The sequence below is a fragment of the Callorhinus ursinus genome, unplaced genomic scaffold (genome assembly GCF_003265705.2).
Source record: "Callorhinus ursinus isolate GAN/ISIS: 27379988/994484 unplaced genomic scaffold, GSC_fseal_2.0 scaffold13, whole genome shotgun sequence".
Classification (NCBI taxonomy): domain Eukaryota; kingdom Metazoa; phylum Chordata; class Mammalia; order Carnivora; family Otariidae; genus Callorhinus; species Callorhinus ursinus.
Genome location: NW_027397075.1, coordinates 47,331,832 through 47,358,401, shown reverse-complemented (window position 1 = coordinate 47,358,401; position 26,570 = coordinate 47,331,832). Strand labels below are relative to the sequence as shown.

The following is a 26,570-nucleotide window of genomic DNA, read 5'->3' as shown; positions in this document are numbered from 1 at the left end:
TCTTTAAAAAAAATAAAAGTATACATCCTTTATATGAATGCAAACCCATGACAGTAGACAGTCAAAAATAATGCACAAGATTTTCTTGGGAAAGGAAATCTATGAGTTCTACAAAATCCAGGACAGCACTGCTTCCAAAACCCAGATTTGCCCCAGAATGTAAGGGGATGTGTGACGAGTCATTCAACTTCTGAAAACAGTGGGACCTTTATTCCCAGGTAGGGGGAACTGGTTGTCCACTGCAACCCTGCAAAACTCTACCTTGCAAACAGCCCAGGGCCAAAATGCATTCTGAATGCAAAGAAGGAATGAACTTTTTTTTTTCCTTTTTAGTGATGTGGTGGGTTTGTTTTTGTGGGGTTTTTGAGATATGATTTACATACCATAAAATTTACCACTTTAAAATGAATATATGTTTAGTATATTCACAAGGTGTGCAACCATCACCACTATGTAATTAGCAGAATGTTTTCATTAACCAAAAAGAAACTCCATACCCATCAGGAGTCACTCCTCCATTCCTCCTAGTCCCTGGCAACCAATAACCTGCTTCCTGTCTCTACGGATTTCCTCTTCTGGACAGGTCACATAACTGAAATCACTCAACCTGTGACCTTTCATTTTGACTTTTCTCTCACCTAACATGTATCTTCAAAATTTATCCATGATGTAGCATGTATCGGTTTTTCATTCCTTTTTATTGCCAAATACTACTCCATTGTGTGAATATACCATTTTATTTATCCATTCATCACCTGATGGACCTTTGGGTTGCTTCCACTTTTTGGCTATTACAAATAGTGCTGCTATGAACATTCATGTTCGAGTTTTTGTGTGGACATGAGTTTTCACTTCCCTTGGATATATACCTGGAAGTAGAATTGCTGGGTCCCATGGTAACTCTATATTTAAACTTTTAGGAACTGCCAGACTGTTTTCCCCAGTAGCACATGTCGTGGCACTCCAATTCTCAAACAAGACACCATCACATCTTACCACTAAAAAAATTTTACCATTTACATTTCCACCAACAATCTATGGGGGGGTTCCTAATTTCTCTACCTCCTCACCCAAACTTGCCCATCTGACTGATTACTGCCATCCTTATAGGAGTGAAGGCTACACAATGATACACATCTCCCTGTGGTTTAGATTTGCATATCCCTGATGACAAATGACGTTGAGCATCTTTTCATGTGCTTATCAGTCATCTGTGTTGGAGAAACATTCAGATTCTCTGCCCATTTTTTACTTGTGTTGTCCTTTTATTATTGGATTATAAAAGTTCTTTATATATTCTAAATACAGATCCCTTATCAGTCATATGATTTGAAAATTTCTCTCATCCTGTGGGCTTTCTTTTCACTTTCTTGGTACTGTCTTCTAATGCACAAAAGTTTTTCATTTTGAGGAGATCCAATGTATTTTGTCCTTTGGTTGCTGATCTTTGTCAATTCTATTAATATACAGTTGTTTCCATGGAGAACTGACTGTAATGACTAACTAGCCAAGTGCCTTCCTCAATTTTATTTCAACTGTGATATAATAAACTGCTTATTCAGTTAGCATATCTGGTCTCATTTCTCCCTCTGAAGAGAATAAGTGGTTGTGATTCCTTTGACGGAGAGCAAACAGACTAAAGCTCTCAGATTAAGGATTGGAATGATTTCTCTCAGAGGGTAAAATGGGCAGTATAATCCTTAACGTCTGGGTGCTTAGCTTGACCCTGTGCTGCCCAGTGTCAGCAGGCCCAGCATCCTAGTACCAGCCGCCTGTGCTGCAGCTCCCAGCTCCAGGCCCTCCATGGGGCTCCGGCTCTACCTCCTCTTCTGGCCCCCAAATGTGGCCATTCCTCGAGGCTCAGCCTTCAGAGCTGCCTCTACACGTGGTCCCAGGCCTTCTTCAAGGCTCCCACCTGCACTACGCCAGTCGTCAGCTCTCTCAGCCCCTGGGCCCTGTCAGCCCAGACACATCGCATCCACTGAAGCTTCATGTGTCTGCAGCACAGGAGCACCTTCTCTTCGGGCTGCTCACCCCTCCGGACTGTATGTCTGTATGTCTACGTTCTCCCACGCACCCCGCTTCAAGCCCGAGTCTTCCTTCTCCTGCTCCCTGACAGCAAAGCAGCCTACCACGCCGCCTCTGACCCAGCCCAGTAGCACCACCACTTACCCCTCTTACTGCTCTGCTCCAATCCCATTAAATACTCCCTGCTCCCTAAAGGCTAAACCCTGCCACTCAAAGCCCTCCCTAATCTGACCCAATCTGTCCTTCCACCTCATCCACTTCTACTTCTCTTGCCAACTCTCTGCTCCGACCACACGGTGCTACCCAGTTTCCGACATGTCCTGTTTTTATCCCGAACTCTCCATGGTTGCGCATGCCATCCCACCTCCCTGGCCAGTCCCTTCTTTTCCATCTAACGATGACAGTAGCCACCATTTACTGGCCTGTGTAGGAAAGCACCCCTCCTCCGGTTAATCTCACCTCCTTCACTAACCAGCCCCCTTTCGTCCATTTCTGAAGCACCTGTCTCTACCATTTCCTTGACCCTCAATCATTCATCCCAATTGCTCAGATGATATACATTCCTGTTCCAAATCCCCACGTCCCCCTCCTAAAGTATAAATACAAATAATGAGCACCCACAGCGGGCCAGGTGCTCAGCTAAGCATCAGAGTTACAATGAAGGGGGGAAAAGACAAAGTCCTGGGAGTGCCTCACAGAACTCAGGGGTAGGCCCAAGAGGTTGGTAATGACTAATTAGAGAATTATATTCAAGGGGCACCTGGGTGGCTCAGTTGTTTAAGCACCTGACTCTTGATTTTGGCTCAGTTTGTGATCTCAGGGTGGTAATATCAGGCCCTGCATCAGGCTCTGCGCTCAGCAAAGAGTCTGCTTGAGGATTCTCTCTCCCCTTCTCCCTCTGCCTTCAGGGGGGGAAAAAAAAAAAAAAGGAAAGAACCGGGGCACCTGGGTGGCTCAGTTGGTTAAGCGTCTACCTTCAGCTCAGGTCATGATCCCAGGGTCCTGGGATCGAGCCCCGCATCGGGCTCCCTGCTCGGCAGGGAGCCTGCTCCTCCCTCCCCCACTCCCCCTGCTTGTGTCCCCTCTCACTGTGTCTCTATCTGTCAAATAAATAAATAAAAGCTTTAAGAAAAAAAAAGAATTATATTCAATAAGTGTGCCCTTTCAACTGTGCTAAATTCTACAAAGGAAAAGTACTGAGGGCTAGGAAAACACCTAACAGGGAGAAAAGGCCTTCATCAGGTTGTTCAGGGCAGGCTCTATAGGAGGAGAGGTAAGTTCTTCTCTGGGTAAACTGCCTTCTCTCTCTACATGTCCTGAGCTCCTGAAAGCCTGCCTCATTTGCCCTCTTTGTGGTTTTAGCACATGGTGTAACACGTGAAGGAGTCCGGAAGTGACTGGTGGAAGAAGGGGAGGACTTGGGAGCAGGAAAGCATCTGATCTAGAAACTGAGCCAGAGTCAGAACACCCCAGGTGGCAGCCCTGGGTTCAAATCCCAGCCCTGCTACTAATAAGCTCTGAGCACATTACTTAACCTCTCTGTGCCTCTGGACTAACCATCTCCCTCATGGAGTGGCCACGATGACATGTGTAAGTATATATGCAAAGCCCTATGCAGGCCTAGTACGTGAAAGCACCCAATAAATAAATGGCAGCCTCTGTCGTCATTACCATTTGTACTATTGTTAGAGGACTCGAAGGCAGGAAATGAGCTCTGAGAGTTGTCTATCAGGTCATCAAGTTCGGGCCAACTCACTACTGAGACTTCTGAGTCTGGATCTTCTATGGTCTACAAAGGAGATGCACCCAGAAGGGTCCCCCGAAAGCAGGGGAGGCTCTTGCCAGGCCACGGAACTACCCAAAATTTGCTCTGCCTGAGGTCTGACTTCCTGCTCGGACTGACCTCACGCTTTAAGGCCCCAAGAATCTGAGGCAAAAGAGAAACGAAGGCCAAAGGTCATCACAGCCACTTCCTAGTTTGCCTGGCACTTCAAAGAGGACACACAAAAGAATGCTTCATCTTTCCAAGTCTGGCCTCTCTCTTCTTCGTCCGGCCATCTCCATCCATCCTCTTCTGACTGAGGACAAGAGGGCAGAGTGCAGGGTGTGCAGCAGGCAGAATAACAACCCGCCAAAGATGTCCAACTCCTCATTCCTGGAACTATCAATAGGTCAAGTTCCACGGCGAAGAGAAATTGAGGCGGCAGTGGGGTTAAAGCTGCCACTCATCTGACCTTAAAACAAGGAGATTTTCCTCGATTATCTAGGTGAGCCCAATACAATCACAGGCCTCTTTAAACATGGGAGGAGGCAGCAGAAGTCAGTGTCAGAATGGTAAGATTTGAGAAAGACTCAATTGGCCACGGATGGTTCTGAAGATGGAAAAAGGGCCATGAGCCAAGAAATGTAAGCAGCCCCTAGAAGCTCGAAAAGGCACCAAAATGGATTTGCCCTCAGAGCTTCCAGAAAGGAATTCAGTCCTGGTGAAACCTTAATTTTAGCCCAGTGAGACCCATTTTGGACTTCTGCACTCCAGAGCTATAAGACAATAAATCCGTGTTGTTTTAAGCCACTAGGTTTATGGTAATTTGTTATAGAAACAACAGAAACTAATATACAGAGCTAATGCAAATAAATACGAATGTACTGTTCTCTCCCTGGGGCTTTAGGGCTTCAGAAGCAGTGCCGAGAGTCACAGTGGGGGCAGCCGTGCTTTTTACGCAAGAGGCTTTAATAAAAGAATGCTTAAAATACTTCTTAAAAGGCACTGGTGTAATAGAGTTTGAGGTCAGACAGAACTTGATCCGGTCTGTTTATCAGCCATGTGATCTTTCCATACTTTCCTTAACTCCCCTGGGACTCAGGTCTTCATCCATCAAAATCAGGATGACCACCTCCCAGGAGGTGAAAGCTCTGAAAATTAAATGGGGCAATGGGGAGGACAGAGCTTGGGCCCGAGGAAGCAGTCAGTAAACAGCTCCTCTTCCAGCCTCCTTCCTTCTACAGAGTCTTCTCTAAAGATTAGGCACAATCACAGAAGATCCTATCTCATTCCCCTCCCCTATAAATGCAAGGATCAAGAGGAGAATCCCACCTCCCTCAATCCACCCAAGAAGTTGGGAGTCAGGCTGAGGCCCCATTCGCTCATTCATTTATTCAACAAATCTTTCTTGCATGGCCAGAGCCAAGACGGTGAGCAAAACGAACCAGTGTCAACCTTCATGGAGCTTACATGGCTAGCAGAACCAACGTTCATCAAATGCCAGGCAAACAAACATGCCGCTCCATCAGGGATGGCTACAACAGAGAGGTACGCAGGAGGTCAGAGAGGTTTTGGAGAAAACAGTGAGTGAGCTGAGAGCTGAAGAACGATTAGCATTAACTGGATGACAGAGGGAAGACAATTCCAGGCAGAGGGATAAACAGCAAAAAGGCCAGATGGTGGAAGGGAGTGAGGCCTAAATGAAAGAAGGCCAGCGAGGCTGAGCGGCAGACAGAAAGGGGAAGAAGGGAAGGAAGGGGAAGAAAATGACTCTCTGGTTCAATTGGATGGGTGGTGGGTTCCATTCCCCAAAACAGGAAATACTGGAAGAGGGCCACACTGGGAGGGGGAAATCATGAGGTCAGCTTTGGGTTTAGGGTACCTTTGGGACACCCAAGCAGAGCTACCAGTGGGCATTTGGATATACAGGATATGTAAGTCTGGAGTTTACAGGTAACCTCTAGGCTAGGAGTGTGAACGTGGTGCCGCGCGTGAGCACGCACTGCGGGAAGCAGGGAGGTTGGCCCGGGTGAGACTGCACACCAGAGAGACAAGCGGGCCTCTGACAAACATTTAGCACCCAAGAGCTGGAAGGAGACTGTGAAGGAGGCCCGAAGGAGCAAGTGGTCTGGGAAGTCAAGTGTTACAAATGACATCACATGAGGGAGCAGAGTGTATCCAAGAGGAAGACCGTAAGACTTCCTAGGATGCCGCCTGACTGATGGGACCCTGCTTGCCTGGCTGCATGACGATCCTGGGGAGGCCTGATGTCCAGGAGGTGAGGCCTATTAGATATTCTACTAGAGGGCCCTGGGAAGTAAGGGACTCAGATATTAAGAGGCTCAACCACCTCCTAGGGAAAAACAAACAGAAGAGCAGAGATCCATTGTATCCAACAGCCTGGCCTCAGAAAGTGGCTCAAACCAGAGCACAGAAAAAAGCAGATCCTGGCCTGGACACGTGCTCTGTCCCCAGACTGGTTAAATATGTATAGCTTTAAAACGAGGGCAATACTGGAGACCGGACACCAGGGCACAGGGCAGGGGGGCTCCCCCTCTTCCACAGGTACCCAGATGGCAAGGCCCCCGGACCGGGGCCTCCAGTTCCGACAGTGACCGAGCACCGAACTCACTTACCTGGTAAGACTCCTGGACCTTGGACTCTGTCTGTCTCCTTTTCCTGCTCGTCCGCCCGCTCTGAGTTCTCAACCACCTGATCCAACTCCTCACTCAGCTGAAGGGGAAGACAAAGAGGGCGAACCAGTCAGCTACATCAGCCCTGCTAGTTAGGGCTAGAATGAGAAAGCAGAAACTGTCTCTCAATGGACACACACACACACACACAGTCACATGATGCAGGGTGTGTTATACCAATTCTACAGATGAGGACACTGAAGCTCAGAAAAGTCACGTGACTCCCTGTGTGTTGGTTTCCTAGGGCTGCTGTAACAAAGCATCACAGACAGCGTGGCTCAAAATAACAGAAGTTGATTCCCTCACAGTCCTGGAAACTAGAAATCTGAAATCAAGGTGTTGGCAGGGCTGGTTCCTTCTGAGGGCTGTGAGGAAGAATCTTCTCCATGGCACTCTCCTAGCTTCTGGTAAAGGTGGGCAAGCCTCGGTGTTCCTTGGCCTGTAGATGCATCTCATCTCCAATCTCCACCTCCATCTTCACACGGAGTCTCTGTGTGTCTCTGTGTCTCCGCATGGTCATCTTCTTATACGAACACCATATTGGGTCAGGGCCCACCCTACTCCAGGATGACCTCATCTTAACTAATTACATCTGCAATGACCCTATTTCCAAATAAGGACACTTACTGAGGTACTAGGGGTTACCACTCCTCACACATCTTTTTGGAGGGACACAATTCAACCACGCTTTCCATGGCCAGAGAGCCAGAAGTCAAATCCAAGTTGGTCTAGTTCCAAAGCCTATGATCTTAACGGCTTCCCAGAGGAGGAGGAAACGCAGCTAAGAGTCTGCTGAGAGACAGGAGGAAAACAGTGAAGTTGGTGTCAGAGCTCTCCAGGACTCTGGCTCATGTCCACCGACTCAGGCTGCAAAAGGCAGAACAAAATGGGGAGGGCGGTCCATCCCAGAAACAGATGCTGATTAACAGCCTGGTGGCAGGCAACTTCAGCCTCCCCTCATTGCGTTCTCACCTGGCAAATGGGGGAAATGCCACTGAGAAGGGTAGGGAGCAAAAAGGATACAATGATAACCAACAATTCTCATAGCATTGAGGAGGAAGAGGGCAACAGAGATCAAGACCAGAATTCAGAGGACCTATCACTGAATTAGGAGGGAGGGAAAGGGGATAGCTTTCCTAAGTATTTTCTTAGGTTCACAGTGTCAACACTTAAGGTCGCAAAACATTTTCACTAAAAATTAATCTCCAAGAGACTTAGGTTAAAATAAAACTCTCATGTAGCTACTGGTCTTCCATCTCTCTCTCTTTTTTTTAATTTTAGTTTTAAGTAACCTCTACACCCAACATGGAGCTTGAACTTACAATCCCGATATCGAGAGTCACATGATCTACCAACTGAGCCAGCCAAGCGCCTCCATCTTCTTTCTCTGCCTTCACTCCTGCCCCTTAGAATCAGGTAAAACCTCCAGTTTAAAGTCCTCCAAGCTCACAAGAAAACCAACATGTGGGAGAAGGCAGGGAGGCTGGAGAAGACACCATGAGATATGAGAGCAAGAGGTCCCAAGAGTTCTCACTGGCCAAAGAGAAAGCAGGATGTTAGTTCTGGGAAGGCCCAGAGTTCTCTGATCCAAGCCTTACCCAGGTTCGCCCTAACCCAGTTCCCTTCCTGACTACTTGCAGCCATAATGAGCCCACTCCTTGCCTGCCCCATCCCCAAAGCCAAAATCTCCCTTCAGCAAAGAAACTTAACTCAGAGCTAGGTCCACTCTCAGAATGATCCAGGCAAGATAGATGCAGGCCACTCTCTGGGAGGCCTCCTTCTTCTGAACAAAGCAAGAGACAGGGACTTCAAAATGAGCCACTGAAGAAGGTAAGAGGAAGGGTCCTTCCAGTACCTTCCATCTTGGGGTGCCCCCAAATAGAAAGTGACTCCACCTTTGGCCTTGCCCCTGCAAGCAGGATAACTGTCTATATTTTAATAAGCATTTTAGGAACCCTGCTGGGAAAGGCGATACTGCAGGTTATGTATGGGCAGTGAGCGACGTGATCCTACAAACCAGGACCCCAAAGCTCCCTAGAAGCAGGAGCTGCCCGCACCCTATTAACAAGAGCCCATCATTCACAGAGGGGTCACTCCCTGCCAAGTGCGGAGCTAAGAATTTTCCATATACCAACTCATTGGTATATGAGATAAGGCCTATCATTACCCTCCTTTGCAAATGAAGAAACCCGAGGCTCAGAAAAGTGACTTGACAAATAGCCAGAAGCAGAGCCAGGACAGGAACACGGGCTTTCTGGCCTCAAAATAGTATTTATCCACTATGCTCTACTCCCTATAAACCTGAAAACTTTCAGAGGGAAGTCCTCTAGCGGTATAGAATCTAGAGGCCACAGAATCCACAGCACTGGTTAAAATTCATCTGGCTCCTTTTGGATAAAGGAGAGGGTAGGAGAAATATAGAAATTTGTCCCAAAGTCAGATTCCAGACCAGGTCCTATACTAAAAAATAGCAAGCCTTAGGCAAATCTCATCTTTCAACTTGGCTTCCCACCTTCCACTGTAGGGCTAAGCCATCTGCTTTATCCACACAGTATCATTTGCAAAGGGAGTACATCAATAGTCTGGTCAGTATTGCTCAAGACAGCAGGAAGTACATATGAGGACAGGTAGAATGCTAGACTCATCTGGGAAGTCAGTCTCCATGGAGCACGTAGGACTTAAGATCCCTCCTTGAATGATGGGGGGGATGGTGTAATTTTAACCAATGGAGTTTGAGAGAGAGTTAAAGAAAAAGAAACGGTGCGAGAAAGCGGAAAAGGCACAGGAAAGCAGGTGCACATTTGTAAACAGTGAGTTTCCAGTGTGGTTAGAATATAGGTGGGTGAGAGATAATTGAAGATATGGCTCTGAGCTTTGCAGAGAGCTTTGAAAGCTTCTAAGAAGTTTGGACTGTTCTGGGTAGATCAAGGGCAGCATCAGGTGTTTGTAAAAAGGGATGTTGTGGGATCAAGGCAGGGCCTCAAAAGGAATCTGCACAGCATGGGAGACACCAAAGGGAGAGGTGCTAACACAGCATCTCACTCAGTTGGCCAGAGCAGACACAGGGACACAAACCTGAGGACTGCAAGATGTGGAACTGACTGAACTGGCAAGTGAGGGGACCACCGTGCGGGGCACAGGGGAGGATGATCACTAGAGATGACCAGGGTGTAGGACCTGAGAGGAGGAGGAGGAGAGCAGTTCACTAGTTCCGGGGAGTCAGGAGGTCTGAGAGAAAGCTGGAACCACAGCCTGTAGCTCAGGACAAACAAGAAAGAGACAAAGAGCCGGAAAGTGATATTTAAAGTAGTGGGAGGAGGTGAGACTGCTAAAAACCGAGCCCAGCGAGAAGCACCTGAGTGGCGAAAGCACCTTTGCAAAGTCAGGCGGGCCCCCAAACAAGACATAATTATCTCTGTCATTTACACCTGCAAGGGGCCACGAGGCCTGGGGCTCAGAGAGGCTAATGCCTCCCGCACATCCGTTCCAGCTGGGAGGAGGGCGCCCGTGCCTCCACTTGTTGCAAAGAACAGCCGAGGTCGAGGTCAAGGCCGGCCGGCGCGCTGCTGCCTGGGTCTGAGGCCGCTTTAATCATTCACCTGCTGGTTACGGGTCGCGGCTCCTCCGGGGCCCCGGCTCCATCCCGCGCCGGCGGCATCCGGGGGAGGCTCGGCGTCCCGTTTCCTTCCTGCTCCGCCGCTCCTCTGCACGCGGGGATCCCTCCCCCCGCCGCACTCCGCGGAAAGCGCACTCGACCCACCGGGACGCCCCCAGTACCCCACTCGCCCAGACCCCGGGACCCCGCTCCTGCGCCCCACGGGAAACTTTGCTTCCGCCCCCAACTGCCTTGTACCTCCTGGTAGGATGTGGAGAGCTCCTGCCGGATCATGGCACTGACCCGAGCTAAAGTACACCTGAGACCGCTACGGCCCGGGAGAAGCGGCGGGGCGAGGACTGGGGCCACAGCGCCTGAAGCTGCCGGCTCCGCGAGGCTAAACCGGTTCGGAGGTGCGGCCCCGAGACCAGGCGGGGCGGCACTCGGCGCATGAGCCTCGCTCCCGCTGGAGCCGCGGAAGGTTGCTGGGAAATGTAGTTCCGGGCGAGAGGCACCTCTTAGCAACTCCCGAGCGGCAAAGCCTGCGCGCTCCCCAAAGCCACGTTTAAGCCAGGCGTTAGACTCACGTGCTCTCTTCATCTCCCACTTCCTCTGTTTGTCAGAGGAGGAGGGACGGAGAAAATGAGTGGAAAGTGGAATAAAGAGGTCAGGTCAGACGAGTGGGAGAGCCTAATCTATAACTGCAAGAGGCAGTCTGGTGGATTATAACCATTAATAAATGTCTGCAGAGCACTTTGTATATTACAAAGCACTTTCATTCATATTATGCCCTTGATCTTGCAAGGAACCCTGGGAGCCGTAAGTTTTGCTCCCTGTCTTACAGATAAAGAAACTGAGATAACTTGTTTCGGAAAGGATTTGGGCAGGGCAGTAATGAAGTGTTTTTTCGTTTCGTTTTGTTTTGAAATGAAGATTACTCCAGGAAGAGACTACAGAACCCAAGTACTTTCCATTATTCCTACGGCAGACAGTTGGGAGTCAGGACCTCTAGTTTCTTGTCCTGGCTCTGCCCCTCTCCCGCAGGTCTTTTTTTTTTTTTTTTTTTTTAAGCTTTTATTTATTTGAGAGAGGGAGCACAAGCGGGGAGGAGGGGCAGAGGGAGAAGCAGGCTTCCCTTGGGCAGGGAGTCCAATGCCGGGCTCCTTCCTAGAACCCCAGGATCATGACCTGAGCTGAAGGCAGAAGCTTAACCGACCGAGCCACCCAGGTGCTCCTCCCGCAAGTCTTGTAATACTCTGAGCCCTCCTCTCTATGCCTAAACCCTGCCCTGCTCACAGGGCCTTACTGAGAGCCTAAACAGGATCATGCAGCAAAACCCAAAAGCTCTGTTCCCCCGCAGAAGAAGCCTCCTGTCCTGAATGTGGTGGAGAACATGGTGTTTGCCTTGTAGCAGTGTGGATCTGAGGAGCGCATCTCCCCATCCTCCCACTGCGCGAACGGCTATTCCGTCTGGCCACCCCCGGCTGATTAGTGGTGAGGCAAATAGAGGTCGCTTATGCTTTGGTGAATGCTGCTCTGTGTCCTGGGCAGCTGCAGCTCTGCAAGCCCCTGCAAGCAGGCCCCTCGGGGCTCTTCCCTCTTCAGCAGCAACCACAGTAGTACCAACCACATCAAAGCCCCCTGGACCTCCAGAGTATTGGTAGAGGGAGGCCTCCCTTGCCTCTTCTGACCACCCTCGACCATATATATAGCACCTAACATATTGTATGTACTCAACAATTTTCAATATATGAATGCAACACTTATTCCAGCCATTTAACAGTTGCTTGCAAATACAAATGACAACAAACAACTCATTAGATTCCTAGCTGTATGAATGCAAGCCTGGTTGATAGAACAGGTCACACAATTCATAGAATTTTAGAGCTGGAAAGAACCAGAAAAATCTAGTCCAGCCCTATCGATCCTCTCTACTCTTTGTTGCTTTGACCAAACTGGAAAATTAGAGAGTCCCACATTTGAAGGAGATCCTAGTATAATATTTAACATGGTTTTAACAAATATAGCACTGGGCACTGGGATACAGAAACAAATGGGATACTCCCAGGTCCTTGCCCTTCTGGCTCTTCCATGCTAGAGTGGAGAAGCCATGAGCACATAAATAGAAATTTCTGTACCAGCTGTTCCCAAGTCCTCTCCTCCCGTTCTCTCACGAGCACACACGAATCAGGCTTTCAGCCTCTCCACTCTACTGAAATATGTTTGTCAAGGTCACAAGTGACCTCAGAGTTGTCAAATCAGATGTCCATTTCCCCAACCTCCTCTTTTTTGGATGAGTTTTTTTTTTTTTTTTTTTAGTATAGTTGTAACACAATGTTACATTATTTTTAGCTGTACAACATAGTGACTCAAGGAGTTTATAGGTTATGCTGTGCTCACAAGTGTAGCTACCATCTGTCACCATACAATGCGATTACAAGATCATTGATTATATTCCCTATGCTGTGCCTTTTCTTCCAGTGGCTCATTCATTCCATAACTGCATCTCCCACTCCCCTTCCCCCATTTTGTCCATCCTGTCTGGCAACCGTCAGTTTGTTCTCTGTACTTATAGGTCTGATTCTGCTTTTTGTTTATTCACTTGTTTTGTTATCTATCCTCTTTCTTGATCTGTCAGCTGGCTTGGCCTCAGCTGAGCCTCTCCTCCCCGTCTCCTTTCCTCCTCTGGCTTCCAGGACCCCACATGCCTCCCTTTGCCTCCCCTCTCACTCAAAGCTCCTCTCAGCCTCCTTTGCTGGTTTTTCCTCATCCCCTCAATTCTCCAAGATGGCATTCCCAAACCAGGTCTCTGATCTCCCTTCAACTCACTCCCTGGGGGCTAATGAAATGGGCTCCTCTCTAGGCTCATGGTTTGACTTACCATCTAGATCCCAAAGATTCTGGTTATGGGTCGAATGGTGTCCTTCAAAAAGGTATGTTGAGGTCCTAACCCTTGGTACCTCAGATTGTGACCTCATTTGGAAATAGATTGTTGCAGATGTATTAGATAAAATGAGGTCATTCTAAGTAAGGTGATCCCTTCATCTATTATGACTCACGTCCTTACACAACGATGGAAGCCGATGTGAAGGTAGACACACAGGGAGAATGCCCTGTTATGGCAACAGCAGAGAGCACAATGATACAGCTGCCCGCCAAGCTGGCGTTAATCATTCACCTGCCACTTACAGTTGAAAAAAAAACTTTCACATAGGAAAGAAAGAAAGGAAAAAAAAAAAGAAAGGAAAGGAAAGAAAAACCCAGCCACAGGGTTTCCACTGAATTTAGTCAAGAGGAAGCCCTGCTGGGCGATTGGAGGGGATCAGGGCAAGGGAGAAGCCAGGGTTTTTCTTTTCCTTGCTCCCTGTTCCTGGCAGTGTCCCTTCCATGGTTCCAGCCCAATGCAAAGGCTTTTTGTGGCTCTAGCTTCAGCTAGGTGACCCAGGCTCCCAGACTCTCATACCACCTCCTGCTCCCTTCTAAGGGTAGGATGGTGTTACTCTCCTGCCGTTTCTAATCTTCTGGTTACCTCAGGGATTCTTCTCAGCCTCCTTCGTCCCCTGTGCAACCAACTGTCTTATTACAAGTCATTTTGTTTCTCTTCAAATAATTTGTATTCTACTTTCAGGTAACTGATTCATTTGGGAAACTGAATCTGAGCTCAAGTAGGGAAGGGCAATCAGAGGAATGCCTAGAAAAATCCAAGGGCATATGAGCATGCTATTGCATCATAGATTTATACTCAGTGTCTCAGGGAGAGGAAGCTAGATCTGATCAGTAGAAATTATAGGGAGTATCTTTTGGCTCAAAGAAGTTACTAGCAAATAGAACTGTAGAGAGAGAAAGGGCTCAAGCAGAGAAGTAGCACACTGTATGTCAGGGATGTTATTAAGGAACATGATGCATCAGGAAGGGGATGATATTCTATTCAAGGACTTAGAAGGGCCTCTTCTAACCCGGAGATCCTGTGACCCAGTGTAACATAGATTCTGCATGCTGCAGCTTATACAGACTCTCACATCCATGATCATTTTTAGTTTCAGCACAATACCATCAAGGAGGCAGGCTGGTGTGTTAGTAATACGGAAACTGAGATTCAGAGGGTTTGTGATGGATCCTGTTCAGGTCGCTGTGTACTAGAAGCTCATTCTGTTGCATGGATGAAATGTATGAAAATTTGGTGCAGTCACTGAGGGCAGGTGTAGCCTGATGGTTAAGGGAAGACGCTGGGAGGCGGCCTGGGCTTGAATCTTAGCTCTACCACCCACCCGTGACCAAGGTATTTAAAGTCTTTGTACTTCAGTTTCATTGTCTGTAAAAATGGGCAATAATACTAGTTCTTACTTCATAGAGTGAAAGCAAGGATTAAATGAGTTAATACTTGTGAAAGTGCTGAGCCAGGGCTTGGCACACAGTAAACTCTTCTTTGGTTTCCTTTGCCAGTACTCCTACCCACAATATGTTGGCAGGGCCCGAGAACTCAGTCCTTGGTCCCTCCATCTTCCTCTCCACCTGCATGTCCTTGATGATCTCATCCTTTCCGTGGCTTTTTTTTTAACTTTTTTATTTTATTTTATTTTATTTATTTGAGAGAGAGAGAGCACACGAGCCGGGGTGGCAGACCAGAGGGAGGAGAAGCAGGTTCCCCGAGGAGCAGGGAGCCCAATGCAGGGCTCAATCCCAAGACACTGGGATCATGACCTGAGCAGAAGGCAGACACTTAACGACTGGGCCACCCAGGCGCCCCCATTCTGTGGCTTTAAATACAATCTACACGCCAAGGATTCCATGATTTATATCACTCGCCTGGAAACTCTTCCTTCAAATCCAGACTCATATAGCCAACTGTCAATTTGATACTTCTACTTTGATATCTAGGTGTTCTCAAACCGACCAAGCCTGATCTTGAGTTTCTCCCCCCAAACCTGCTCTTCTCACCATCTCTCCTTATCTCAGTAAGTGGCAACTCCATGCATATGGTTACCAAGGCCAAAACCCTCTGGGTCATCCTTGACTCTGTTCTATCTCCCTGACCTCCTGTCTCCTCTCATTTGTCAGCAAATCCTGCCAGCCACACCCTCGAAACACATCTGAGACCCACCCGCTGCTCACCACCTCCCTTGCTAGCACTCTGGGGCAAGCCACCATCACCTCTCGCCTGGATCACTGGATTACTGCAGTGGCTCCCCCTGCTTTAGTCTGTCCTCAACACCACAGAGTCATTCCACTAACATTTTAACTCATTCCTCTCTTCCATTCAGTAAGCATAAAAGCCAAAATCCTTTAAAAATGAGCTGTGAGGCCCCACGAGACCTGTCCACCACCTCCATTCCCTTTAACCTTGACCTCCCAGACCTCATCTCCCACACCTCTTCCCTCCCACTGTTCTCCAGCAAGCGGGACACTGTCCTTCCTCAACATGTATGCGGCCATCTTTCCTTTTGCAGAGAATGTCCTCCCCTCCTAGCTACCTCCCTCACTCCCTATTATACAAATACCACCTTCTCAGTGGGACCTTCCCTGGTCACCCTGTTGTTTGTTTGCTTATTTATTTTGTAAGATTTATTTTAGGGAGAGACAAAGAGAGAGCACAAGCAGAGGGAAAGAATCTCAAGCAGACTGCCCACCAAGCCCAGCTGGGACTCTCCCACTACCCATGAGATCATGACCTGAATTGACTCTGAGCCCAACTCTCAACCGACTGAGCCACCCAGGAGCCCCTGGTCAGCCTATTTAAAATTGCAGCCCCCCAATGCTCTCTATTCCTTTGCCCTGCTTTATTTTTCTCCCCGGTATTCATCACTATCTAACACACAACGGTATGTATCTTTGTCTATTTCTCCCATAGAATGTAAGCTCATGGAATGTAAACTCCATGGGGGCGCTGATCCCTTGTTCAGCGATGTATTCCCAGTGACCTGATACATGGAGAGGCATAAGTATTTGCTGAATAAATTATTGAAAGAGTCTTTGCACAAATGTTAGCCTTTATTATTTCAGTGCAGATCTGTGCCATGCCCTACCCTTTGCAAAAATCCCTTTGGGGACACAACTGGAAAGAAAAAGAAATCAGCCTATTAAAAAGATTTTTATTTTTAAGTAACCTCTACACCCAACTTACCTCCCCCCCCCCATCAAGAGTCGCATGCTCCACGACTGAGCCAGCCAGAGACCCAGAAGTAAGACGGAATGAATAAAGCTGGGGTCTTGGTTTACAAATATATCTTCCTAGGTGCTGGAGTGTGGAGCTGTGTCCCCCACGTACCTACTACAGAACTGCTGTCACATACGTAGCTCTCTGCACAACCTCCAGTCCCAGGCCGCGGAGTCAGGCGCTCCAGCGGCGCGGTCCCGAGGGGGCGGGGGGGCGGGGTTTCGGGGCCGCAGGGCGGGAGCGCGGGCCCCCTGCCGCCCCGGCCACCCGGCCCTGCTCGGCGCGCGCACCATGGCCGGCCCCGCGTCGCGGCGGCGGTGGTGGCGGCTGGCAGCGCTGGCCTTGCTCCTGGCGCTGGCCCCGGGGCCGCCCGCAGCCTGGGCCGGGCAGGCGCCGCGCCCCGCGGAGCGGGGGCCCCCGGTGCGGCTCTTCACGGAGGAGGAGCTGGCCCGCTACGGCGGGGAGGAGGTGAGCGGACGGGAGGCCTCGAGGGGAGGCGCGGGCTCCGAGCTGGGCGCCAGGCCTGCGGGCTTCCTCTCTCCGGGCCGAAGGCCGTGCAGGGATCCGGGGAGTCCTCCCGCGTCGGGGCGCCCCGCTCAGCCCCGGCACCGAGCCCGCCCGCCCCGTCCCGCCCCGCGCTGCGCCCTGCCTTCCGGCGAACTGCCCCCTTGAGACGCGTTTCGGCTGGTGATCCGTCCACGAACCTCGGAACTTTGGGGGGTTTTTAATGTTAGAATCAGATGGGGGCAAACACTTCTGCCTACTCTTTGGGGTGAGTGGCGGGGGAGGGAGAGAGGTAAGTAAAACCTGTGGGGCAGGCCCAGGGATGATCCAGGCTTCCCTGCACTTTGTTTTCCTGCCCCGACTCCTCAAACCCACTTTTAGTGTCTGGGCTCTTGGCTGAGCAGGAGGTTGGGGAGAGGGCCGAGGGGGAGACCGGTTAGAGACAAAGACACCCACCCCCCCCAACACACCCACATCAGTCAGCAGTCTGGAGGTGTCCAGGAAACTCCTCGCATTCCCCCGTCCATTTGGGCTGCTGGGGTCCAGTGTGATGCCTGCGGAGAGTGGGAATAAGATGCTGCACGTCACAGCAGAAGGACCATAACGGGGCCGATCTGGGAAGAGAGGGGGACAGTTTGATGGGGGAAATCACCCTACCATAGCGTGTCAGCATTAATGGGAACGGACATCCTGCTTTTACACACGGGGGAAACTGAGGCATGCCACCAGCTAGGGCCAGAATGAGGAAGGGACCAGTGTCCTCCTGTTAAAATCCTCCAGGCTGGGATCCCTAACCCTAAGTTAGCTAGACTGGGTTTGAAAGGGGGGGCGGGGGTCAGAAACTTGGTCCTTAGGCAGTGATGGCTGGTTTGAATATCACTGTAAAGAGACGTTGGTTAGAAGCCTGAGTGGAAGAGAACACAGAAGGAGGGAGACAAGGATGTGACTAGATGTTAAGGGACACATCTTTAAGGGCCGAAGGGAACCGGATGATACAGGATCCAGGAATCGGTGCAGGAAAGAGTTAACATAACAAGCCTACTCCCTTAGAAAGGCCTGCTGGCAAGAGTGGCTGTTGGCTGATGTCTGGAATTCCAGGGTGTTCCACACTTCCCTGACGGATGAGGGTGGCTCAATCTGGGCTCTTTAGACAGTGTGTTTATGTTGAACACTGCTAGGCAGAGAGGGCCTACATGGCTAGCTGCCAGTAAAAACCTTGGGCTCTGAGTCTCTAATGGGTAGAGACTCTAATGTTCTGGGCAGAAACATCGCACACGTGTTGCTGCGTTGTGTTGTTCACTGGTGGAAGAGAGCTGTGTGTGACCCCTCATGGGAAAGACAGAGCACAAGGAAATCCGCCCATGGATTCCTCTAGACTCTGCCCGTGTCCTTTTCTCTTACCACCTGACTGTGAATCCTTCTGTATGGCTGTCATAAATCTGAGCTCTGAGTACAACTGTATGCTGAGTTCTGTGAGTCCTTAAAGTGAATCTTCAAACATGGGGGCGAACTTGCAGACCCCCAGCACAGAACCCAAGAGACAGAGTTCAAGGTCGAGGGTACTTGCAGCAACAGCTCCAGGGGCTGCAGGATGACGATGGAGGAGAGACCCTTGTTTTTTTATGCTGACATTATTGGTACTTAACTAAGGGAAGCAAAGAGGGAAGCTTGAGGGGGGAACAGGTTAAGGGGAGAAATGTTTTGGGTGTCTATAAGCAGAGAGAGGAAGAGAGTCAGGTAGGAGAGGGGCCGTTGAATGCAGCTGAGTAGAGCCGTGCTGTGCTCTGACCCACCCTAGATGGTTCTGGTTTGTGCCTGTTGTCTGGGAAGAATTACTAATAGCACCCCCTTCACTCTCAGAAGTGTCACTGTTTGTATAATACATTATACGGTACCCTAGTTAGAGCTTTATACCTTTGGATCATGCCCGGCTACCACTCCCTGTTCTTTGGGCAGGGAGTTCTTTGGAGTCTCATTTTTTTTTTTTTTTCCATCTGTAAGATGCTTTTATCAGTCAGGGGTCCACCCCAAACAGAAACAATAGGAGATAACATATCTGGTTTATGGCAAGGAATCGGTTTATATGATCATGGGCACTGGTCAGGCAAGCCTGAAGTCCATCGAGCAGGCCAAAAACCCCTGGGCAGTAGCTGATGCCCCAGCCTACCAGATGAATTTCTTCTTCTACAGGGAAACCTCATTTCTGTTAAGGCCTTTCAACTGATGCAGTTAGGCCCACCCAGATTACTCAGGGTAATCTCCTTCATAGTAAGTCAACTGGTTGTAGATGTTAATCACATCTACAGAATATCTTCAGAGCAACACCCAGATACTGTAGTTGATCAAAGTTGGCATGTAAAACTGACCATCCTAATGCCTATCACAAGAGTTCCTACTCTATATAGGGGTTGTGTGAGGACTAAATGAGATGGTGATAAGCAAAGTGTGTAGGATAGGCCTGCAGTAATCTTAGCACAGTAAGCCTTAATAAATCTTAGCTGCTATTTTTGTTAATTATTAAAGTTATAAGCAAGAGGCAGTATAACAGGTCCATAATCCTCTTAGGCAATTCAAAAATCAAGCTCTGAAACCAGAAGGATTTTTGTTTTTGTTTTTAAGATTTTATTTTTAAGTAATCTCTACGCCCAACGTGGAGCTTGAATTTACAAACGCAAGATCAAGAGTTGCATGCTCTGCCAAATGAGCCAGCCAGGTGCCTCAGAAGGTTTGTTTTGTTTTTGTTTTTTAAATAAGTCATTTAATAGCAAAACCCAACCTGCTCTGAACCCCTTTGGTAACAGAGCCTTGCCAGAACTGACATGAGTCTATTTATAATCTTCATGTGTTGTACTTAGTGTGAATATTCATGATCATGTTTTACTGTGGAAATACTCATATAATCGATTATGGGGTGCTGCCTCGGACTTCCATAGGGAAGATGAGGTGAAATTGAGGATTCTCTTTGGTTCAGAGGGGATGTCATCCTCCACCCTCCTAGTGCAACACGATTTTTGCCATCCTCAGAAAATATGTTTTCTGCCTTAATTGCATTGGAGGATCCCAAGGGCAGAGAAGGTCACCCTGCCTGCCCCCACACCCACCTGATTTCTGGGCCTGGGACCAGATGTATGTATTAAACTTTTATAAATAGCGCTAACTCTGTCAGGCATTGTCCTAACCACTTTAAAGCACCAACTCATTTAATGGCAACCATAGCCCCGTGAGGTGGGTGCTATTACCGCATTTTTTCAGAGGAGGAAGGAGGCTTGGGGAGGTTAAGTAACTTGCCCAAGGTTACACAGCTAGGGAGTTATAGAGGTGAACCAGGCGCTGCTCCCTCAGGCTTCTGCAAGGAAAATGAACTACCCAGAGCCCCCCTCTCCATCGCTTCAGGCAGTGACCTGCTCCAGGGATTTACCGGTTCCAAGAAGAAGATGTCAGAGTGCAAGCATGCCCAGAAATGTAGTTCGGCTTCTGGAGTTTATTTAGTGTGACTCTGGACCCTGAGCTTGCCATGGCCCCCTAGGCTTCACAGTTATTCTTTGTAGATGGAATTTGTCTATGCTTAGTGCCAGCTCTCCTTGGAAATCTGTGCTAAGGTGGGGAGGTGGACAGGGTGACATTTGTTTTCTGCTTTTCTAAACTTAATGATAGTGAAGAGTAAGACTGTACTTCCTCCAGAAAGATCATTCTGGACAGAAAGAATATACAGACAGTGAAGGCAGTGGGGTAGAGAATGGTGAATAAAGAGGTGAAACCACCTTCTCTAATCATGCAGTCGAGCGACTGTAGATGTCTGGCTGTGTCAAGGAATACATTCTGCATCTTCCCCCAGTACACACACACACAACGAAAGTTCTATGAAACAATGCTTATTCTTACTATGTGTGATACACTCTGATATTTTCTATTTTCTCTTCTATTTTAAACTTTTCCTGCTTCATTAAAAAAATTGGTTAGTAAATCACTAAATTAATCCATGATGCATTAATAGGTTACCGATGCCAACTGCAATCAGAAACTAACCTGGCCTTAGATCCTCCGAGGGCCCCGTTATTTCTGCAGAAGAAAACATCGTAGCAGTTTCCCTCTTTGCCAGTGAGGACCTTTGGCTCTGTCCCCAGCCCCTGGTGCAAGGTCTGAGGTTGGAGGCTCAGGGGCCCGCCTTCCTGCCTGCACCCAGGCTCCAGGCCTCTCCCTCCCGGCTGTGGAAGAGGCCCTCCTTCCACCACCCTGCTGCCTTGTCTGCCCTTCTGTGGTCATTCTCATGGCACTGTCCTGGCCCCGCGTGACAATAGGCCGGGAGGATGGCCAGACGGTAAGGCAAGCCCGGACCCCAAGGAGAAAGGCCTCATTTATGCAGGTCTCATTTATGCAGATGGTTCCCATGGTTCCCGTCTATCTGGGTGCCTTTGGCCCACCCCCTGTGTCTCACCTGGTGGTCCTGAGTCTTGTGGATGAATTTCCCAGGCCACCCTCGCCCTCTCCTGGTCCCAGGCAACTACGCTGTCCTCATGCTGTGTGCCCCCTGGTGGGGCAGGCCAGGGAGTGGAATGAACTTGGGTTAGAAGGCTCCAGTCTCCAGACACTGCTCTAATTCCCGCTGGGACTCTGGGCAAGTCTCCTAATTCCCCGGCCTGGAGAGCAGCATCTGTAAAATGAAGGTGTTGGATAATCTTCAAGACCCTTTCAGTTTTAACTTAAAATTCCTCTAGAATCCTTATCTGTCACTTGGGAATTACATTTTTTTCTATCTTTCCTTTGGGAAGATCTCCAGTCTTCTTCCACTTGGTTATCTGATTCCTCTTTGATCTTACAACTTTCAAAATCTAGAGAAGGATCCAGGTAACTAACATTTATTTCCCCAAACTGCTGAGTGCTTCATATCTCTTGCCTTGGTTAATCCTCACAACAGCCCAGTAAAGTGGATACTTTTATTATCTTCTTATTACAGAGGAGAAAACCGAGGCACAGAGAGGTTAAGTAATTTGCCCAAGGCAACACAGCTTATAAGCGGCAGCTCAAACCCAGGTCTGTTTGACTTGAGCACTTGTGCTTGGAACAGCCCACCATGGTGACTCCTCCTTGGGGCTCCTGGAAAAAGGCAGACCTCCTGCTGTTACTTCAGACCTGCTGTGCAGATAAAAAAAAAACAAAAACAGTGAAACATCCTTCCAGGTGGATGAGAGGCTGCGGGAGCACGGTGTGAAGCTGGTGATGAGCATGTGTGTTTTATTGTGTCTCCATGGACATTTCTATTTCAGAGTCTGCATTTCTGCTCCCAAGACTTCCACTCACCCTCTGTCTGCTCAGTTGCCACACCTCTGGGGCCTGGAAACCATGGCCACTGCTGTGCTGTCCGTGGACACCCAGCTCCACAAGCCAGGAACAACCCCCCAGCCTCACCCCCAGCACACTTGACATTTAACCGATAAGGCCATTCCTCTCTGTGGAACGCCTGTAGCACCGTTCCTTGCTACCCCTTTGCTAGGACTTCCTCTTTGCCCTGACACCTTCAATGTATAGTTTCACGGGGAGATAAATATTTAACTGTTGAAGAAATTGAGAGTGTTAGTGATAAGATGCATGTGGTTGTATTTTATGTAGGTGAAGGTCATGTTTCTAGACACAAGAAAGGAATAACATATCAAAGGAAAAGCAACAATGGAAAATATGACAAAATGCCATGGGTGAAATTATAACTGTTAATATAGTGTTTAAGCTGAAATAATATATAACCCCACTTGATAAGCAATTGAAGTCAAGAAATAAATAATCACAGTGAAAGAAAGGCCATTAAAAAAAAATGCAGGCTGCTGGCTGGTTAAACCATACCTTTTAAAATAACCCATTTTGGGGTGCCTGGCTGACTCAGTAGGTAGAACACACAACTCTTGATCTCGGGGGTTAGTTCAAGCCACACATGGGTGTAGAGATTACTTAAAAATAAAATCTTTAAAAAAAAATTAAAATAAAATAACTCTTAGTTGAAGTGGAGCAAATGTCCACCAAGTCAGCAGAAGTTCTAGGGACTGTCTGGAGCTGATAGAGAATGTAATAACCAATTGTTTACTGAGCTCCTGTGCTGGGCCTACCGAGTGCTCACAGATGCTGTGCCCTTCAGCGTGCCTGCGAGGTCAGTGGGGGTTAGCCATCTGTAACAGAGAAACTGAGGCCTGTGAAGTTATGGGGCACTGAGATACATTTCCTCAGCCAGGTCGCTTACCTTCTCTGAGCCCCAGCCCCTCTCTCTGTGAAACTTGACCTTAAGCCCCACGAGGGCAAGAACCTTAGGGCCGACGCCTAGAGAAGACCAAGCAGTGTGGTCTTGGAGATCCACAGATCCCTGTGCACCCAGCTCAACGACCCCTTCACCCCAGCCTAGGAGCTGACTATTGGTGTCCCCGTACCCCCCAGCGGGGCTGAGACAAAGGAGGCCTGGGCTTGCATGTCCTAGAACTGGAACTGTGACAGTCGTCCCAGCCCGAGTCCACCTTGATGGAAGTTAGAAAATCCATGCCATCTGTTTTTGTGTTGTTCTCTTTGGTGGCGGGGGCGGGGGGGGGAGTAGGAATTTGAAGGTAATATTTTATCCCTACGAATATAGCCAAAAATACACTATGAGACTGACTCACTGTTAGTACTTTGGGGAAACAGCATTGCTTGTATATTTCTAGCGCTGTAAATGGTTTTTTGAAGAACTGGTTAAATTTTTAATAAAAGCGATTACGTTGTTCATTTACTTTGGTCCAGGAATTCCATATATTCCATGCCTCAAGGAGATAAGTCACCAAATTATAAAGTAGCTTATAGAAAGATATTCATAATCCTGCCACTTATGGTTTTAAGGAATTGGAAGGAACCTAAATACCCAAAATAGAAGAAGAGCTAAACCAACAGGTACACAGTATTGCTAATATAAAATATAGCTGTGTGAGTGACAACCATTTTGGTTATTTCAATACATGGGAATGTTTATACGAAGCAATATTACGTGTAAGAAGCAAAATATAAAAGTGATCATTTATACTGATTGCATCCACATAGGTACACTGACCAAGATGAAAGGAAATTTGGGTTGATTTAAATAATTCACCATTGAATTTTTATCTATGCAGATTTGCTTCAGTCCCTGGGATTTTTTTTTTTTTCCACAGAAGGGTATTGCCATGGGCTTGTCATGATACTTTGTCAGCTTTCCAAAGTTTGTGAGTGGACATGACATTGGGCAGATAGGGACAAGCTCCTGATAGGGACGAGGGAAGGCTGCTTTGTACCTTCACCTGCTGCTGTCTGCACAGCCCGTGGTGGGAAGAGATGTCACTAACTAGGGCTGGAGGAGCGGAGATCTTGGGCTCTCATCAACAGCTTCTCTCCTGCTTTTTAGGAGGATCAGCCCATCTACATGGCAGTGAAAGGCGTGGTGTTTGATGTCACTTCTGGAAAGGGTAAGTGGCTCAGCTTTATGAAAAATCCTTACTTCTGGGGAGCTCGGCAGCTGGAGTGGACACTGGATGTGTGAAGAAGGGAGGGGACGCTGGCCAGGTCCTTTTCCTTCAGATTGAGTTAACAATCTTTGTCAGTGTTGTACCTCCACAGTGTTTTTCTAATTATGTATGCTCATGCTCAAAAACCTTCCATGGCTCCCTGCTGCCTATGGCACCAAATTCCAACTTGATGATTTATCACGGTTGAAGCAGTGAGAGGAAAAGCGTTGCTTTGCAAGGCGTTGGGATCATAGAACAGGATAGAACATTTTAATGCCTCTTCATGGTTTCTCTAGTAGTAATTACAGATCATATCATGGAGGTAGTTATGGTTCATTGTGTATCTGATACCAAACAAAAGATGTTGAACGGAGTAGACTTGGCTTCCACCAACATTTAAGAAGACTGAACATTCTTCCTATTTGCATTTTAAATATTTTAAGAGATTGTTTTCATTCTGTATTTTTAAAAAATCACCTCTCAGTCCAGCATGTGTGACTTATTCCATACTCTGAATTAGTGGAACCCAGACTGATGGCAGGGGGTGGCTTATTGGGCTTCATGTCTTCACTGCTTCCCCTCTCCTTGGGCCTGGAGGCTTCTTCAGCATTGGATTGGGTCTCAGAAGCCCCCTTCCCTGCCACGTACAGGCTCCTCACTGCTTCGCATGCACATACACACTCACATCTTCTTTTTTTTGTTGTTGTAGAGTTTTATGGACGAGGAGCCCCCTACAATGCCTTGACTGGGAAGGACTCCACCAGAGGGGTGGCCAAGATGTCCCTTGATCCCGCAGACCTCACCCATGACACTGTGAGCCAAATTATGAGCCTTTGTCAAAAGGTTCCACCCCCCATTGGCCATGGCCTTTCTTACCCCTAGGCAATAGCAAAGCTTCCTAATTAGCCTATTGAAGTCCCAGTCCACTCAGTGTGACCAACTCTTTTCTTGAAATAGAGATCTTACTATGCCACTCCTACTCAAAAACCTTCCCTAACTCCCCAGTGCCCATAGAGTCAAGTCCAAGCTCTCGTGAACTTGGTGATCAAACTCAATGATCTTCACAATTTGGCTCCAACCTGCCTTGGCAGCCCCATCCCCCTTGCAGTCTGCACCCGCCACCCCCAGCCTCATAGGTTTGCTGTTGGTTTCAGACACCCACTCCCCAGGCCGCTCCAGGCATGAACAGGGTTGAGGAGCAGAGTATCCCCATGTTCATATTTCTGTGAAAGAGAGAAAACAGCATTGGCAAAAGCCATTTGAGGTCCTCAGTAATCCCGACAGGGGGGCTGGCATTCACCCCAGTTGCGCTCAGATGAGTCAAACTCATAAACCACAACATTACAGAAACATTCAGGAGTCAAGGAAGAGGAAGGGTGTATGAATCTGTAGTGGGAGGGGGGGTAGAGAGCCATGAAAGGGAGGTGGGTGCAGACTGCGTAGAGTGTACCCCACCCTGCCCCAGGCCGGGTGTTCGCTGGAGTCTTGAATTTCTACATCAGTCAAAGAGTAAATGGCGCCCCCCACCATCCCCCTACACACAGACACACGGGGCTGGCTTTTGAAAAGTCAGTTGGTTAGTTGAGATACTTTCTCGCCAGCATTAGGGGTGTGGGGGGAGGAGGGCGGGGTGGAGAGAGTTCAGTGCGAGGCATGACTCACTCATCCCACCCGCCCCCCACATCCCCTGTGTTGCTTGGGCTTTTCTCCCCAAGACGGGCCTCACGGCCGAGGAGCTGAAATCCCTGGACAATGTCTTCACCAAAGTCTACAAAGCCAAGTATCCCATCGTGGGCTACACGGCCCGGAGGATTCTCAATGAGGACGGCAGCCCCAACCTGGACTTCAAGCCTGAAGACCAGCCCCATTTTGACACAAAAGACGAGTTTTGATGTTCCATCCCTGGGGGAGGGGTGGTGTTCCTTATTGCGGGGGGGCAGGGAAGACCCTCAGCTGCCAAATCTCCTGTGAAACAGGCTACCCAAGCCTCTGGGCACCGGACCCAAATAAAGCAGATGTTGAACCTGGAACCCTAATGCCTGTTATTGTCCTTGGTTGAGTGTTCTGTCGCCGTGGCATCCCACCCGCACACCGGCCAGGCTGGTAAGGATGGCAGAGTGGGGAGCCCCCTCCGGGTCACTGTTGGCTCTCTGGGCAGTAGAACTACAAGTGACTTACTTCCTCTTTAGATTTCTATTTTCCTGTACTTGCCAGATTTCCTGTGACCATGTTTACTTTAGAATAAGCACAAAAATAAACTTCGTATTTTCACAAGGGAAGAATTCTTCCCCGCATGCTCTCTCCTTGAAGCCTCCTCTGCTCGACGGGATGGGGCAGCCTTGTGCGT

At 48.6% G+C, this 26,570-nt stretch overlaps 2 protein-coding genes across 7 annotated transcripts in view; one reads left to right on the top strand and one right to left on the bottom strand.

Moving 5' to 3' along the window:
* PACC1 (proton activated chloride channel 1) overlaps positions 1 to 10,619 on the bottom strand; it is a 37,418-nt gene extending 26,799 nt beyond the window's left edge. For 2 of the 6 annotated variants that reach the window (XM_025877748.2, XM_073900216.1), the window contains exons 1-2: positions 10,337 to 10,610; positions 6,427 to 6,523 (exon numbers count right to left, since the gene is read on the bottom strand). In XM_025877748.2, coding sequence (XP_025733533.1) covers positions 6,427 to 6,523; positions 10,337 to 10,372 — 133 coding nt within the window. In that variant the 5' untranslated portion in view covers positions 10,373 to 10,610. Of the gene's footprint in view, positions 1 to 6,426; positions 6,524 to 7,110; positions 7,273 to 10,336 lie in introns of all 6 variants that reach the window. The other 4 variants (XM_073900217.1, XM_073900219.1, XM_073900215.1 and 1 more) reach the window with 4 other exon arrangements.
* Positions 10,620 to 16,485: 5,866 nt separating this feature from the next.
* NENF (neudesin neurotrophic factor) lies at positions 16,486 to 26,253 on the top strand. Its single transcript, XM_025877756.2, has 4 exons — positions 16,486 to 16,700; positions 24,124 to 24,184; positions 24,933 to 25,036; positions 25,939 to 26,253. Exons 1-4 carry the CDS (start codon positions 16,524 to 16,526, stop codon positions 26,113 to 26,115), a joined length of 519 nt encoding a protein of 172 aa, XP_025733541.1. The 5' UTR covers positions 16,486 to 16,523; the 3' UTR covers positions 26,116 to 26,253.
* The last annotated feature ends 317 nt before the right edge of the window (positions 26,254 to 26,570 follow it).